General features: G+C 39.9%; 4 protein-coding genes across 8 annotated transcripts; 1 reads left to right on the forward strand and 3 right to left on the reverse strand.

Annotated features, from left to right (window-relative positions):
• Positions 1–547: 547 nt before the first annotated feature.
• On the reverse strand, positions 548–6,237 carry LOC116805928 (immune-induced peptides). 5 transcript variants are annotated; one of them, XM_043216359.1, is made up of 6 exons: positions 6,116–6,201; positions 5,820–6,038; positions 5,205–5,423; positions 1,578–1,796; positions 791–1,314; positions 548–722 (listed from the first exon to the last, which is right to left on the reverse strand). In XM_043216359.1, the coding sequence occupies exons 1-6, from the start codon at positions 6,168–6,170 to the stop codon at positions 711–713; spliced, it is 1,248 nt and encodes a 415-aa protein (XP_043072294.1). In that variant the 5' UTR covers positions 6,171–6,201; the 3' UTR covers positions 548–710. The 5 variants fall into 5 exon arrangements, with proteins under 5 accessions (XP_043072294.1, XP_032596930.1, XP_032596931.1 ...); XM_032741039.2 differs by lacking the exons at positions 5,205–5,423; positions 5,820–6,038; positions 6,116–6,201 and adding exons at positions 2,195–2,413; positions 2,491–2,653; XM_032741178.2 differs by lacking the exons at positions 548–722; positions 791–1,314; positions 1,578–1,796 and adding exons at positions 4,168–4,348; positions 4,417–4,940 and having other exon boundaries at positions 6,116–6,237.
• A 1,133-nt stretch (positions 6,238–7,370) lies between these two features.
• On the reverse strand, positions 7,371–13,054 carry LOC6568752 (PAN2-PAN3 deadenylation complex catalytic subunit PAN2). Its single transcript, XM_001995315.2, has 15 exons — positions 12,968–13,054; positions 12,654–12,847; positions 12,100–12,269; positions 10,888–12,043; positions 10,144–10,258; positions 9,958–10,079; positions 9,801–9,897; positions 9,683–9,742; positions 9,497–9,615; positions 9,266–9,442; positions 9,010–9,203; positions 8,387–8,942; positions 7,895–8,328; positions 7,712–7,821; positions 7,371–7,642 (listed from the first exon to the last, which is right to left on the reverse strand). Exons 1-15 carry the CDS (start codon positions 13,023–13,025, stop codon positions 7,476–7,478), a joined length of 3,729 nt encoding a protein of 1,242 aa, XP_001995351.1. The 5' UTR covers positions 13,026–13,054; the 3' UTR covers positions 7,371–7,475.
• A 759-nt stretch (positions 13,055–13,813) lies between these two features.
• Positions 13,814–14,814, forward strand: LOC6568751 (aminoacyl tRNA synthase complex-interacting multifunctional protein 1). Its single transcript, XM_001995314.3, has 2 exons — positions 13,814–13,934; positions 13,996–14,814. Exons 1-2 carry the CDS (start codon positions 13,863–13,865, stop codon positions 14,812–14,814), a joined length of 891 nt encoding a protein of 296 aa, XP_001995350.1. The 5' UTR covers positions 13,814–13,862.
• Positions 14,815–15,004: 190 nt separating this feature from the next.
• Positions 15,005–16,374, reverse strand: LOC6568750. Its single transcript, XM_001995313.2, has one exon. It carries the CDS (start codon positions 16,194–16,196, stop codon positions 15,141–15,143), a length of 1,056 nt encoding a protein of 351 aa, XP_001995349.1. The 5' UTR covers positions 16,197–16,374; the 3' UTR covers positions 15,005–15,140.
• Positions 16,375–16,723: the final 349 nt, after the last annotated feature.

Here is a 16,723-nt window from a genome sequence, read left to right on the forward strand (position 1 = left end):
AAGAAGAACAACAATAACAGCAATAGTGCTGGGTTTCTAAATTTAAAATTAGCACTGCTTGCCAAAAATTAAGAAGATATATTTAAGGTCATCGAAAATTACATACTCTTATGGGGCTAATACTGTATGCTCCCAAATAGGGTATATATCATTGTGTACTGATTTGATTGAGATATGACCAGCAACAAAGCATTAAATTGTTTGCATATTTGAATTTTGCGCCCCACGCGGCATAATGGAAAATAGCGTAATGTTAGTTGGTTAAATTGTAATTACACTTGCACACTATGTTAAGTGCTCTTACAACTGCAGACGCCAGCGTTAACAGCTCTCTCTCGCTCTCTCTCTCTCTCGCTCTCTCTCTCTCTCGCTCTCTCTCTCTCTCGCTCTCTCTCTCTCTCGCTCTCTCTCTCTCTCTCGCTCTCTCTCTCTCTCTCTCTCTCTGTAAATAGCCTTCGCTCGTTGTATAACTATACAATGTAGCGACATGAGCTATTTTGAGTTAGCGCATTTAACAGCTGTTAAATTTTGAAGATGCAATGATATGCTTTTGTTGCGCAAAGGCTAATGTATGAGGCCTGAGGCCCTATTATTTATTCTGAGAAGCGCTACTAAATACAAATTTTTTAATTAATTTATTTGCTTTTTACAAACAACATTATCAATATTTTTAGTTTCCAAAAGAATGCGTCTTTATCGCTATCCCCTCTCTAGCCGGAATACTGTGGAAAATTAGGAGATTGGAGATTAAAGTTTGTTTGCTTTTTTCCGATTTGAGTTTGTCACTTACGCGTTGTGGACCGCGTCCATTGGGACTGCCAGAGGTGATGACGCTGCCATCCTTGCCGACGGTAACGGTGCGACCATCGGGACGTTTCCACACCGAAACTTCGCCGTCCCACACACCGGCCTGATCATCGCGAGCCACAAAATTCTCGCCTTGGACTCTGGCGCGTCTGTGGCGGGAGTGGACAACGGTACGCCCATCCCGACCTTGGGCAAGGAAACCACCGGGACTGTAGTCGACGGAGCGTCCATCGGAGCGAGACACGTGTACGGAATGTGGACTGCGACGACCACGCTGGACGACGAAACTACCATCGCTACCGTAGTCTACGGTGCGATCGGGGCGAGAGACGTGAAAGTCACGACGATTGCGGACGACATGGTAGTCACCACCGCCGGCAATAACAACTCGATCCGGCCGACTGACGACAACGCCACGTGGTGGCCTATTGTATGGGCCAGCATGTGCTGGAGCAGTCGGCTCGCCACGGTGTGCAACAAGGTTAGGGCCACTTATCGTGTGTCCACCTAAAATAGACAGATTTATATTATAGCAATAACAGGATATCTCATTTGAATATAACCGTCATTACTCAGTGTGTGAGTTAGCGCCATTTTTTAAGTAACGTTCAAATAAAAGAGGCACACTTGATAAAAATAGAAACTTATTGTGTACAGCAGATGACAGAAGTTGAGCGTCTTATTTCTAATATAGGCATTTTTTCCAAGAATAGGTACTACACAAAAGCGAAATAAAAAAATAGGAACACTATTGCTAGTGCATCGCTTACTTGGTCTGCCTGCACCCCTCTGATTCACATAGGTGTTGCCCTGCTCATCCCTATAGACATGCTGTCCCTGTCCCGGTGCATTCTGGAATGTGCCGCCCACACCGGGTACTTGGTAGGGGCCCTCATTCTGACCACGTATGTAAACCTGCTGTCCAGGTGGGCCAAATACGTGCGGACCATCGCGTCCATCATATGTCTTCTGATCATTTACTGCTGCTGCTGCTCATAATCAATACAATCAGAGGTCAATTGGCGAAGTTTAAAAATAGGATATATGTATATATAGCTCGTTTAAATATAACCGTCATTAGTCAATGTGGGAGCATATAAATCTAATTATGTTAGGCAACACTGTTGCTTTTAATCGATGTCGAGCAACTCGGCTGATCGAGCAATAAAAACATCGTGAAGAGTTGTCGCCACTTTATAAGCAACGTTCAAATTAAACAAGGCCACTTGAAAAAAAAAAAATAGAAACTTATTGTGTACAGCAGAGGACAGAAGTTGAGCGTCTAATTTTTAAAATAGGTATTTTTTTCCAAGAATAGGTACTACACAAAATTTGCATATAAAGCGAAATAAAAAAATAGGAACACTATTGCAAGTGCATCGCTTACTTGGTCTGCCTGCACGTCTCTGATTCACATAGGTGTTGTCCCCCTCATCCCTATAGACATGCTGTCCCTGGCTCGGTGAATTCTGGAATGTGCCGCCCACACCGGGTACTTGGTAGGGGCCCTCATTCTGACCACGTATGTAAACCTGCTGTCCAGGTGGGCCAAATACGTGCGGACCATCGCGTCCATCATATGTCTTCTGAGCATTTACCGCTGATGCTGCTCATAATCAATACAATCAGAGGTCAATTGGCGAAGTTTAAAAATAGAATATATGTATATATAAGAATATTTACCAGCACAAAGCAGGAGCACCACTGCGCTCAGTCCAAGTATTGGCTGCGATCTCATCTTGTTGTCCGACTCGAATGTGAATCTTAAACTGTCAGAAGTACTGACTCCGCCACAGTATTTATAGTGCTTGTGGCTGGCAATCGTACCCATAGCCGGTGATAAGCAGCTCAGATCGGGCTTGGGGAAATTTTACAACCTCATCCTTTTAGCATATACACATATGTATGTATATATTACTCAAAGTGCCACTTGACTGCCAATTTGTTGATATTTTGTGACATTTGTTATTTTAGCTTATTGATAACTATAATTATGATGAAAGGTAACAAAAAAATAAAGATACTCACCAACTTTTCCTATTTTATTGTGATGCTTTGCATACACTCACAAAAAATATTGCCCTGAATTTTAGAATTTCGCAGTATTCAGAAAGTAAATTTCTAAAATTAAAGGTTGTTTTTCTTTTCACCGTTTTGAAAATTTTAAAAACTATTTAACTTCCAGGTTGTTTGTTTTCCCTGTGTATACCATAGTAAATTTAAATAATTTAGAGCGCTAAATTATAATATAGCAGTCGAAATTGCCAATTTCACTATTATTTTCTAATTTCAAGAAACGATATTTTCTAAGAGCCAGGGTTGACATATCAACTCTTTAGAAATTTACTTCCTAATAATAGAAAAAATATATAAAAACATAAAATAACCCTATATTTTAGGGATTGTCGATTTAGGGCAAGTTTTTCTAATTTCAAGAGAAATGTCTTATTTACATTTAGAAATTATTTCTATAAACAGAAAAACTGTCTAAAATTTGTCAGAGTGTAGCTACATGAGTACTTATATGTATATATATATATATTCTTTGTTTTCAATAAATTTTAATTGAATGTTTTGTTTTTTTATTTTTTTCGCAATCAGCGGGGCAATACCCAAGCGAGTGAACAAGTTTAATTAATCTAGGCAGTTCAAGTCATACCAATGCAGACACATATATGTATGTATATGTACATATATATATATATGTATATGTACATTTGTTCAAAACAAAAAATAAAAATGAAAATCTAATTTTTACAAGTTTCAATTTCAATTTCCAAACATTGAACACATTTTCTGAGACACAACCGCAAAATGACATTACAAATTATTTCATACAGTGTATATAGAAGCTATACTGTATAAATCATCTGGTATTCGTATAGCTGAGCAACCAAAAAAGAAGAACAACAATAACAGCAATAGTGCTGGGTATCTAAATTTAAAATTAGCACTGCTTGCCAAAAATTAAGAAGATATATTTAAGGTCATCGAAAATTACATACTCTTATGGGGCTAATACTGTATGCTCCCAAATAGGGTATATATCATTCTGTACTGATTTGATTGAGATATGACCAGCAACAAAGCATTAAATTGTTTGAATATTTGAATTTTGCGCCCCACGCGGCATAATGGAAAATAGCGTAATGTTAGTTGGTGAAATTGTAATTACACTTGCACACTATGTTAAGTGCTCTTACAACTGCCGACGCCAGCGTTAACAGCTCTCTCTCGCTCTCTCTCTCTCTCTCTCTCTGTAAATAGCCTTCGCTCGTTGTATAACTATACAATGTAGCCACATGAGCTATGTTGAGTTAGCGCATTTAACAGCTGTTAAATTTTGAAGAAGCAATGATATGCTTTTGTTGCGCAAAGGCTAAGTATGAGGCCTGAGGCCCTATTATTTATTCTGAGAAGCGCTACTAAATACAAATTTTTTAATTAATTTATTTGCTTTTTACAAACAACATTATCAATATTTTTAGTTTCCAAAAGAATGCGTCTTTATCGCTATCCCCAGACCTCTCTAGCCGGAATACTGTGGAAAATTAGGAGATTGGAGATTAAAGTTTGTTTGCTTTTTTCCGATTTGAGTTTGTCACTTACGCGTTGTGGACCGCGTCCGTTGGGACTGCCAGAGGTGATGACGCTGCCATCCTTGCCGACGGTAACGGTGCGACCATCGGGACGTTTCCACACCGAAACATCGCCGTCCCACACACCGGCCTGATCATCGCGAGCCACAAAATTGTCACCTTGGACTCTGGCGCGTCTGTGGCGGGAGTGGGCAACGGTACGACCATCCGGACCTTGGGCAAGGAAACCATCGGGACTGTAGTCGACGGAGCGTCCATCGGAGCGAGACACGTGTACGGAATGTGGACTGCGACGACCACGCTGGACGACGAAACTACCATCGCTACCGTAGTCTACGGTGCGATCGGGGCGAGAGACGTGAAAGTCACGACGATTGCGGACGACATGGTAGTCACCACCGCCGGCAATAACAACTCGATCCGGCCGACTGACGACAACGCTACGTGGTGGCCTATTGTATGGACCAGCAAGTGCTGGAGCAGTCGACTCGCCACGGCGTGCAACAAGGTTAGGGCCACTTATGGTGTGTCCACCTAAAATAGACAAATTCATATTATAGCAATAACAGGATATCTCATTTGAATATAACCGTCATTACTCAGTGTGTGAGTTAGCGCCACTTTTTAAGTAACGTTCAAATAAAAGAGGCACACTTGATAAAAATAGAAACTTATTGTGTATAGCAGATGACAGAAGTTGAGCGTCTTATTTCTAATATAGGCATTTTTTTCCAAGAATAGGTACTATACAAAAGCGAAATAAAAAAATAGGAACACTATTGCTAGTGCATCGCTTACTTGGTCTGCCTGCACCCCTCTGATTCACATAGGTGTTGCCCTGCTCATCCCTATAGACATGCTGTCCCTGTCCCGGTGCATTCTGGAATGTGCCGCCCACACCGGGTACTTGGTAGGGGCCCTCATTCTGACCACGTATGTAAACCTGCTGTCCAGGTGGGCCAAATACGTGCGGACCATCGCGTCCATCATATGTCTTCTGATCATTTACTGCTGCTGCTGCTCATAATCAATACAATCAGAGGTCAATTGGCGAAGTTTAAAAATAGGATATATGTATATATATCTCGTTTAAATATAACCGTCATTAGTCAATTTGGGAGCATATAAATCTAATTATGTTAGGAAGCACTGTTGCTTTTAATCGATGTCGAGCAACTCGGCTGATCGAGCAATAAAAACATCGTTAAGAGTTGTCGCCACTTTATAAGCAACGTTCAAATTAAACAAGGCTACTTGAAAAAAAAAATTGAAACTTATTGTGTACAGCAGAGGACAGAAGTTGAGCGTCTAATTTCTAAAATAAGCATTTTTTTCCAAGAATAGGTACTACACAAACTTTGCACATAAAGTTAAATAAAAAAATAGGAACACTATTGCTAGTGCATCGCTTACCTGGTCTGCCTGCACCCTTCTGATTCACATAGGTGTTGTCCCCCTCATCCCTATAGACATGCTGTCCCTGTCTCGGTGAATTCTGGAATGTGCCGGCCACACCGGGTACTTGGTAGGGGCCCTCATTCTGACCACGTATATAAACCTGCTGTCCAGGTGGGCCAAATACGTGCGGACCATCGCGTCCATCATATGTCTTCTGAGCATTTACTGCTGATGCTGCTCATAATCAATACAATCAGAGGTCAATTGGCGAAGTTTAAAAATAGAATATATGTATATATAAGAATATTTACCAGCACAAAGCAGGAGCACCACTGCGCTCAGTCCAAGTATTGGCTGCGATCTCATCTTGTTGTCCGACTCGAATGTGAATCTTAAACTGTCAGAAGTACTGACTCCGCCACAGTATTTATAGTGCTTGGAGCTGGGAATCGTACAAATCCTTTCAGCCGATGATAAGCAGCTCAGATCGGGCTTGGGGAAATTTTACAACCTCAACCTTATAGCATATATACATATGTATGTATATATTACTCAAAGTGCCACTTGACTGCCAATTTGTTGATATTTTGTGACATTTGTTATTTTAGCTTATTGATAACTATAATTATGATGAAAGGTAACAAAAAAATAAAGATACTCACCAACTTTTCCTATTTTATTGTGATGCTTTGCATACACTCACAAAAAATATTGCCCTGAATTTTAGAATTTCGCAGTATTCAGAAAGTAAATTTCTAAAATTAAAGGTTGTTTTTCTTTTCACCGTTTTGAAAATTTTAAAAACTATTTAACTTCCAGGTTGTTTGTTTTCCCTGTGTATACCATAGTAAATTTAAATAATTTAGAGCGCTAAATTATAATATAGCAGTCGAAATTGCCAATTTCACTATTATTTTCTAATTTCAAGAAACGATATTTTCTAAGAGCCAGGGTTGACATATCAACTCTTTAGAAATTTACTTCCTAATAATAGAAAAAATATATAAAAATATAAAATAACCCTATATTTTAGGGATTGTCGATTTAGGGCAAGTTTTTCTAATTGAAGAGAAATGTCTTATTTACATTTTGAAATTATTTCTATAAACAGAAAAACTGTCTAAAATTTGTCAGAGTGTAGCTACATGAGTACTTATATGTACTTATATGTATATGTACTTATATGTATATATATTTATACACACATATATATATATATATATATATGTATATATATATTCTTTGTTTTCAATAAATGTTAATTGTATGTTTTGTTTTTTTTTCTTTTTTTCGTTCTGAATGATTACACAGTGCAATCAACGGGGCAATACCCAAGCGAGCGAACAAGTTTAATCTAGGCAGATCAAGTCAAACCAATGCACACACATATATGTATGTATATGTACATATATATTGTGTTAATTAAACACAAAAGTCATGCTCGTAAAATAAGCATTTAGTGGGCAGCAAGCTTAACTTCATGGGAAATGGAAACAAGTTTGACAAGCAAGCATTATTGATAATATCATAGTTATAGCTGACATTACAAGACGACAGACAAGCTAATGAAAATATATTAGTTTGATTTTATTGTGTACAAGTAAATGGAATTCCTCACTTTTGTTTTTCTTCTTGTTTTTTGCATTTATAAAAATTAACATTTTACACTAGTTAGTCTTCAGGCACCTTCCACTGCAACTGTTTGCCACGATCGTATAGATTTTTCAGAGCGTGCGTAAATTTCTTCTCCGCCTGGAGTTGCAGGTAATGCTTATAGAGCTGGAGTGTTGTACGAGCATCCTCGATGGAGTCGTGCGTCTCCGATTGTATCATTGTACCTATGCACAACGTGAGAGATATCATTATTATTAGTAGATAGTTAACAGATAGATCAAATAAATACTTACCCAAAAAGTGCCAGGCCAAGAAGCGCAGCGAAACCATTCGATGATGTGGCAAATGGAACAGATGAACCGTATCGATTATTTGCTCAGATGGTACATAGATATTAATTACCCTGAAACAAAACATAAATCAGAGCATATAGCATAAATTTATTATAATAATATATATCCGAAATCGAAGCACACCTGAAATCATTTTTTAGGCCATGACCCACAAAGATAACGCCCACATCGACTAGAAACTTTAGTTTCTGATACGAATATTTGAGGGCCGTCAAACGCTTATTGCTAAAATTGGCATCCAAATCTCCAGGTTTAATGCCCGAAAATTGTGTCAAATAATCGACGACCTTCTCCTGCGTTGAGATATAATCATCGATGAAGGGCACACCCTCATCTGGGCCCTGGCCACGTATACAGGATATGCGCGCCACACTCATATGGCAGGGTTTAATTGTTGCCGTTTTGCCATCTGGACGTATTTCATTCTCCTCGGGATTCAAGGTGACAAATTCCGCATCCATTGCTATCAAATCACCCGCTTGCGGCATCTCATTCGCTTGTAACGGTTTCAATGTGGCATCTGTGCCGAGATTGTTGGGCAACGGATTCAAAATGTCCTGGCAAATTTAAGAGATAGATGAGATTTAAGAGATTTCCTTCAGATTCCAGACTTACCTGTAGGAAAGGATTGTTTGGCGTACTAATTGATGTTTCATTAATTTTGGCTGGCTCCTCAACTGTGTCCACAGTGCCCGACTCCAATTCGTGCTCCTCAAGACTGCGATAGAAGAGCACACAGGGCACCTTCCAGTCGAGGGTGAACCAAACGGATTCCTGTGGTGCCACCGGTGAAATGCTGAAATCATTAAAGATATACCATTGCTGTTGCGTCTCCTCCAATGCATCCGATGTGGTCGCCTTCATGGTATGATATTTATGTCGCACATTCACCAACGATACCAAATTCTTTTGGGTGCCATCGTCGATTTGACAGACGACCGCATTCAGGGCATATATGCGCTGAACTTGATTTTTGGTTTCCGTTGGCTGCTGTTCCGTCAGCTGCTCCTCATCCTCCTCCTCTTGTTCCGATTTGGCGGTGTGTGTCAGGGATTGAACGTTCAGTTCACCCGTATCACTGATGCCCATTTTGAAGGTGAGGGGAAACCATGATTTCTGCCGTGCACTCGGTGAACTGTTGCTCGGCTGGTTCGCATGCGATGGGGATTTGCTATGAAAATAGGGAACATATATATTTCTAGGAATATATCAATTCATTGTTAACTTGTCTAACTAACCGATCTGGATGCATAAAGTGGCAATCACTGCGGGAGCAATTGATGCCATAGCGACACGGTTTGCTGGTGCTTAGAGATGCGGCCTCGGCAGCTGGTCTCTCGGCGGAGCGATTCAGTTGTCGCTTCAGGAAACTGATATCCTTTTCATTATTCAGGCCACAGTTGATGGCCAGTATTTGTGGCAGTGAAGTTACCTAAAACGTGTATTCAAATTAGTTACAGCAATTATTCTATTAATTTAATACTATATTATTACCTTAACACTTTGATTGGTGGGTGAAAATTTCTTACAGCTCTCGCAGAAGGCTTGAATATTTTTCTCCGAGCTCAGAGATCGCTTGAGAATATTACCAAAATCAAAATGCTGCTCGCTGTCCTTGATGTGTGTGGGATACGATAAATTACAGGCCAGCAAAATATTCTCTTTAGATTTCTACAAGAATATCAAAGTTATTTTGACTATCAATTGGACATTTCAGAATTTTACCTCTGCCTGGCACTTGATGCAACGATTTATGCATATCTGTTTGGTACCAAATATTGAACTTATATCAGTTTCCGCATTGATCTTGCAACGTTCCCGTTCCTCATCCTTAGCGCTCTCGTCTGTAAAGTGGATTTTTTTCTTTTAGTTTATCCATCATTCTTGTTTTTATCATCACATCATACTGACCAGAGATTGATTCAAACAATTCCGTGTGCGTGGAACTTTCCGTTGTGGACATACTTTCAGCTAAAATATTACATTTTATTACAATTATATTTGAACTGAACTTAAAATGAATATTTACCAACTGCTGATGAGTGCTGAGCACCATTTAAGCCCGCATTTTTGCCCGAATCGAGTATTTCATAGTGCATTTGATGCAAGATGAAACGATTCCAGTTCTGTAATATGACAATTTTCAAATGAATATGTAGAAAGTGTTTGAGAATTGCAATACTTGCCTGAATTAAGGTGATCAGATTAACATTTGATGATCGATCGGTTAAAATCAGGCCCAAAGCTGATGCTTCAGGCACGGTGCGAAAGGAGCGCAGGAAATTGCTGGCTTGGCAGGGCGTCGAAGCTAAAATGAGTTGTTTGCGTACATCAATAGCATCTAATAGCCATTACTTAGCAACAAAACCAACCAGTGCTTTTGTCCAGCATGTGAAAGAGGAAGCCCAGTTCGCAGGATAGGCAAAACTCCTTCGAGCATGTGTGACCAATCAGCTTCGTGCGCAGCGGATCCGTGAAGTACAAAATCTAAAAATAAACTCAAATTTAGTTCGAGTTGCAGACTATTTATTTATTTAATTATGTTTGTTTAAAAGCACAGTAATACTATTAATTAAATATTAATAGTGGAAATAGTATATAAGCTCAAGATTAGATTACAGTTGCAGACTACTTATTTATTGATTTGTTTATTTATCTATTTGTATATTTATCTATTTGTTTATTTATTTATTCAGTATTATTGTTGAGAAGTACAGTATCTAAAGATAAGCTCCAAGTTAATTAGAATTATACATTATTTATTTATTTAGTGGTATTATTTAGAAGTACAGTATCTAAAAGTAAGCTCAAGATTAGATAACAGTTTCAGAATGTTTATTTAATGACGACAAATATCAGTCGCCACAGAAATAATAAATTAAATTAAAAATAAACTTTAATATTTACATTTAAAATAAGAAAAAAAACCAAGTAATATTTTCAAGAATTCTTAATAATAGAAAGAGAGTTTCTTAGAAATAGAAACTCTAAATTGATTACATGATCAATCGTAATCGAGTTCAGAGTCCTTAAAGGATTTCAATTGAAATTCTTTTTACACCAAGACAAATAAGATTATATATAGATATACATTCATATTCAGGATATTAGCTCACCTGTAACATGGCATTGCAATACGAATTGGGCAAGGTAGCCTCCAGTCCGGCAAAGCACGTCTGATTGTGCTGCTCAAAATCAAAATCCTGTGTGCCTAATTTGGTGTATTTCAGTTCCACTTTCCGATAACGTCTGGGTATAATTTTAATGCCACTTTCCGCTTTTGTGGCAGCCGTATTCCCATTTGCACTGGCATTCCCGGTTCCACATTGTCCCTGCTCTGAGAGATTATAGGGTATCTGATTGCGTCGCGCAGTTCGCGGATTAGGCGAGTAACCAATGGGTCCTTGCATCTTCATGCTGTTGAGCACATCCGCATCGATGGTCTTGGGCCGATGATAGCTGTAACGCAAAAGTTCTTCGGGCCAGTCGGAAAACCAACGGGAACCTGTCGTCAAATGTGGCAACAACACCGAAGACAATGGAAAATTTGTGTCCGTAAACGGCACCATTGGCAGCTGTGGCACAACATCCGCAAATTCCGTGTTCCGTGAGAAGGCATTGAATTGTGGTTGCGAAGTTTGCACCGAGGCAATGGTATTAATGTGTCCGGATTGATCACCAAAGGCCATCGCCTGCGACGAGGAGCTGATGTCAAAGCTTAAACATTGACTACCATTCGTATTGATTTGATACATGGAGACGCGTGGTTCGCTCAACTCTACTGTGTCAACAAGCTGGAATTGCCCATAGCTGGAAACTACAGCCAGCCGGGATGTCAACGATGGTAAAAACTTCAGCATTTGTGGATCGATGAGCACTTGAATGGGTGAGATAAGGCGTAGCATACGAAGATCATAGACCATGAGAAAACGATCGATAGCCAAGTTATTCTGGCGTCCACTATAACCGCACGAGATCAGATAATTGCCCTGCACATCGAAATCGGACAAGCTATTCGTGTGCGTCTTAATTGTGTGCTCCACGCTCAGAGTATTCAAATCTCGCAGGGTGACGGTGCCAAATTGATCGCCCGCAAACAGATAACGTGAATTCTTCCGCAGCACCGTGCATCCGGCGGAGCCAACATGCTCCAATCTCGTCTCCTTCAGACTACGCATATCGAAATCAATCAGCTCCTCCTGCAAACCGGCCATAACCAAACGATGTGGAGATAGTTGCAACATGCAAACCATTTCCACCATGTTGTTGGATCTGGGGAAGATCAGATAGAATTAATAGGAAATGTGTATTTAATATTTATTGCTTACTTGTGCGTAAATTTTGGTAATCCACGTCGGATCTGGTGGCGCAGGGAGGTCTGCGTCAGCACCAGCACTCCCGAGTCAATGGTGATGATCTGGCGCACAATGTCGCTGGCGTGCACCTGGAATGAGGTGTATTTCTGCAAGGAACTCGCATAGTAGGACGTAACGTGGCCCTGGAGAAAGTGTGGCAGAAAAAAAATTTAATAAGAAGAGATTAAGTAGTAAATTTAACAGTATAATTTAATACATATATAGGCGATTTAATAGCCGACTTAATCGGCCATTTAACAGTAAATTTAATAGAAGTTTCAACGGGCATTTTAACAGCAGATTTGACAGGATATTCAGCAAAATATTTAACACACGACTTAAGAGGCGATTTAACAGAGAAGACTTAACAGGCGATTCAGCAGCAGATTTAACATGATATTTAAATGCAGATTTAACAGGAGATTCAGGAGGATATTTAACACTCGATCTAACAGGCAATTAAGTGACACTTTAACAGTTTATTCGACAGCATATTTAACATTCGATTTAACAGGATGCATGCTTACACCTTGATTGCCCATCCAGAGCAGCTCCTCGTAGTCATCAAAGGCCACAGTGGAGACGCCAAAATTTTCACCACCGTCAGCAAGTATGGGAATTGGGCTGGCGACATAGTCAGCATCGCTGGAGCCAATATTGAAGCCATTGAAACTGGGCGAATAATGGTCCGAGTTGCGAGTGGGGCCTGTGTCGTAAACACCTTAAGCAAATATTTATTTTTACAAGCATATTTATATTATCATAATACAAATGGAGAAAGTTGCTATATTTGTGTGTGTTGTTTGTTTGTGTTTGTTTGTTTGTATTGCGCTTGACGTACTTAAAATGTCCTCCGAGGCACCGATTTGATCGGTGCCGCCACAATAAACGTAATCCATTTGCTAAGGAAAACACTATTTAAGCACTATTTTTGTTTTATTATTTTTAACAAGCTGTATTATTTGGATCAGTGTGGCGTATTTTTACTTCAACTCACGAATTATTATCGCTCAGCGGTAACTATCGATATCTGATTTATGACATATCGATATATATATATCGTTAAGAAGTGGATGTTAATGAGATACAATAGATATTTAGTGGATACGCAATTAAACAGATGCACAAGCATACAAAAAAAAAACAATAAATAAAAAAAACCAAGCGCTTCATCCAACAAAAAATGTTTTAATGTTTCACATGCTGGTTGGGAAATACCGTTTAAATTGCAGCTCAAAGCTTCATAGCATGTGCAAGCACCATTGACACAGCCTAGGTTGTTGCATTGATAAAACTGGCGTCAAGTTAGAAATCAAGGTATACTTTTAGGGTCACGCAGGAGACGAAAGAAACGGCTATAAGTCCGCACTATTCTTGTCGATTTTCGAAGGATAGTGCATTAGAATCGCAAGCAGCGACTCTATAGAACTGCATTTAAGGATACTAGGGTCTAAGAATCCAAAAAATTGTACAAATTTCAGGGCAATCAGAATTCAGTAGAAATCACAAAATCGTTATTTTCGTCGGGATAATAAGCAGAACTTTCAAAATACCATAAATAAATAAAAGTTAATAAGTGAAGTGTAAGTGAATTTACCATTTTGTTGTTGCTTGTGTGTGTGCTCAAAGTATCGATACTATCCTGCAGCCCTAGTCTGAGTACAAAAAAAATGCTGCGTGCCACATGCAAAATCGCCTTTAACTTAACTCGAGACCAACTCAAACGAAGCGTTAAAATGGCAGCTTTACAGCAAATTATGGAGAACAATCAACGCGCGGAGAATCTCATTGATTCCATCAAGTCAGAGGTGCAGTAATATACAGTTATATATATACAGGTACATATAAATATAGTTAATGCAATTTCAGATGACGGTCATACAAAATGAGCTCGAGGAGCGTCAAAAGCAACAGCTGATTGTCGAGAATGCTGCCCTGGAAAAGGAAATTGAGGCAGCCCTCGCACAGCTAATCCAACTGGAAGTGCGCAATGGCAAGAAACAGATTGTATTACCAGGCGCTGGCACAGGTGCTACCCGTGGAATGTGCACCAAGGTGGACACAGAAGAACCAGGAAGAGTTGCCACAGCTGCTCTAACCCCGGAATCAAAAGTAGCCCCAAAAGAAAAGAAGGATAAGAAGGAGAAAAAACACGCTACTGCTGAGAAGTCAAATTCCTCTCCAGAAGCAGCTCCAGTGGATGTTGGTCGCTTGGATATGCGTGTGGGCAAGATTATTGAAGTTGGCCGTCATCCGGATGCGGATAGTTTGTATCTGGAGAAGATCGATTGTGGTGAGGCAGCGCCACGTACAGTTGTCTCGGGTCTGGTGAAATTTGTGCCGCTGGAGGAGATGCAGAATCGTCTGGTTGTCGTCCTCTGCAACCTGAAACCGGCTAAGATGCGTGGCATCACCTCCGAAGCCATGGTCATGTGTGCCTCCACCCCGGATAAGGTTGAGGTGCTCAGCCCACCAGCTAACGCTGTGCCCGGGGATTTAGTCCACTGCGATGGCTACGAACGTCAACCGGATGCACAACTGAATCCGAAGAAAAAGGTGTTTGAAACGTGTGCTCCGGATTTGATGACCAATGCGGAGCTAGTCGCTTGCTTTAAGGGATCAGCGCTGCATGTGCCAGGGAAAGGCGCCATCGTAGCGCAATCCTTGAGAAATGTCTTGGTTAAATAGGAATTTAAATATAAATAATTATTTATATATAAATCAAAATATATATAAATTAATTTATATAGAAATGAAATTATTTTTGTTTAAATAAATTTATATATAAATAAATTTATGAATAAATAGACTTATATATTTAAATAATAATTGTAATTAATAATTTGTTACAGACTCATTGGAATTAAATACGCTCAACTTCATTTACATTTTGGCTTTATTTAACTTTACTTTATAACTTGATACTTGGGATGCGACCAGATACCCATTGAACATATATTTATAGCTGGGTTAATAATGAATTATATGCCACCATGGATGAAGTGCTCTGCGGACTACTGCTGGTGTGGTCGTTGAGCAGGATGCGGACTGGGATTGGCCTCGACAACAATGGTCTTGGTAAATATATCGTAAGCAGTGCGATTATTTTTGAAGAATATCATCAGGACACAGATAGGAAAGAGCAGCGTCATCACCAGATTCTTGGCAAAGGCACGCATCAGCGATCTCAGCAACGAGGGCACCTCCGCCGGATAGAGCAGAGCACGCACCGGTTCCCTTTGCGCCTGGAATGCAAATTGTGGCATAATGGGCGCCTGCAACGGCAACACTGCCTCTACATAGAGTATGCGTATCTTCATGATGGATTTCCCCGGTGTGGCGCCATCGAAGAACGTCGTCCACAGACATTCATAGCAACAGACCATCAGCTTCGTCAGCAGCTCAATCAACAGCAGATCCGAGGACATGGAAAAGAAATACGTCGTCAAATCCATAAAGCTCACAAAGACATTCTCATCGAACAGATCATTGAAATCCAAATTGAACAAATGAAACAGGGCAAAAGTCGCAATTATTTTCAACACAAACAATATAAACATATCAATGGCCTCAGCCACAAATCTCTTCCAGAAGGGCGCCACAATCATCTCGGTGCCGCCGACGCGTCGAATAATCTCTTGTTGCTGCACTTCGTCCAGCACACGAAATCGACTAAAGCTGGGCACATTTGCTGGTGGCACATTTATTGCCTGCCCACGATTTGGCTGCACTTGCTCAGTGTTCATTGGAGAATGAGCAGCAGCAGGAGCAGTTGCAGGCAGCGAAGTTGGGGGAAATCCCGACAATTGTGGATAATTGTAGTTGGCGAGCAGGTAATTGGGAAACATTTGGATGAGCGCCGCCTGTTTGGCCCATTCGGTGAGGCTGGCAAAATATGCCTCCTTTGTCGACAGCTCCTTGTTTCTATCCTTATCATTATTCTTATCCTTATCATTATCTGTATCTGTCTCTTTATCTTTATCTGCAGCTGTTGCTGTTGCTGTTTTTGTTCGCATTTCGCTGTTAGATTTTTCGTGCTGTGACGCCGCTGTCTCTTCGCTGCTTGCCATCCCTTGTCTTCGTATGATTAATTTATATTGATTACTTAATTTTTGTTGGCGAAATTTTTCGTTTTTTACATTTATTTTGGTTTTGTTGTGTTTAAGTTGACGTGTGTAAAATATTGTGTAGATGGTGTGTGTGCGCAGTGAAGTGAGAGGGCGGTATCCACATACGGCTTTCAGGGTTGCATTGAAATACACTCAAGGAGTGAGAGCATAGTACAACTATACAAGGTAGCGACATATTCGAGTTACCTATTAAGCAGTTGGTTTGGTTGAGACAACTCACGCCAAGTGTTGTCAGACAGGCAGAACTTAACAGCTGTTAAGTGTGGTACCTTAACATAGATCACGTCGCTACCACAAAGTTGTAGCTAATGAAAGTTTGAAACGTGCCCATATAAAAATGATTGCGTAAAATGTATAAATATATATATTATTATTATATTATATATATTTTATATATGATTATATTTATAAAATCGCTAATTCAAATGCAATATCGGCTCAATTTTGAAGAGTATTTATAGGGTCTT

This window comes from Drosophila grimshawi, unplaced genomic scaffold (genome assembly GCF_018153295.1).
Source record: "Drosophila grimshawi isolate 15287-2541.00 unplaced genomic scaffold, ASM1815329v1 contig_1367, whole genome shotgun sequence".
Lineage (NCBI taxonomy): Eukaryota > Metazoa > Arthropoda > Insecta > Diptera > Drosophilidae > Drosophila > Drosophila grimshawi.

Bases quoted from the DNA above. Each gene is read 5' to 3' on its own strand.
- LOC6568750 (XM_001995313.2), bottom strand. From the start codon at position 16,196: ATGGCAAGCAGCGAAGAGACAGCGGCGTCACAGCACGAAAAATCTAAC.
- LOC116805928 (XM_043216359.1), bottom strand. From the start codon at position 6,170: ATGAGATCGCAGCCAATACTTGGACTGAGCGCAGTGGTGCTCCTGCTT. The intron at 6,039-6,115 runs GTAAATATTCTT...GATTATGAGCAG, and splicing joins GGTGCTCCTGCTTTGTGCTG to CATCAGCAGTAAATGCTCAG. The intron at 1,797-5,204 runs GTAAGCGATGCA...GATTATGAGCAG, and splicing joins GAGGGGTGCAGGCAGACCAA to CAGCAGCAGTAAATGATCAG.
- LOC6568752 (XM_001995315.2), bottom strand. From the start codon at position 13,025: ATGGATTACGTTTATTGTGGCGGCACCGATCAAATCGGTGCCTCGGAG. The intron at 9,204-9,265 runs GTAATAATATAG...TACACGTTTTAG, and splicing joins CCACCAATCAAAGTGTTAAG to GTAACTTCACTGCCACAAAT. The intron at 8,943-9,009 runs GTTAGTTAGACA...CTATTTTCATAG, and splicing joins CACTTTATGCATCCAGATCG to CAAATCCCCATCGCATGCGA.
- LOC6568751 (XM_001995314.3), top strand. From the start codon at position 13,863: ATGGCAGCTTTACAGCAAATTATGGAGAACAATCAACGCGCGGAGAAT. The intron at 13,935-13,995 runs GTGCAGTAATAT...ATGCAATTTCAG, and splicing joins TTGATTCCATCAAGTCAGAG to ATGACGGTCATACAAAATGA.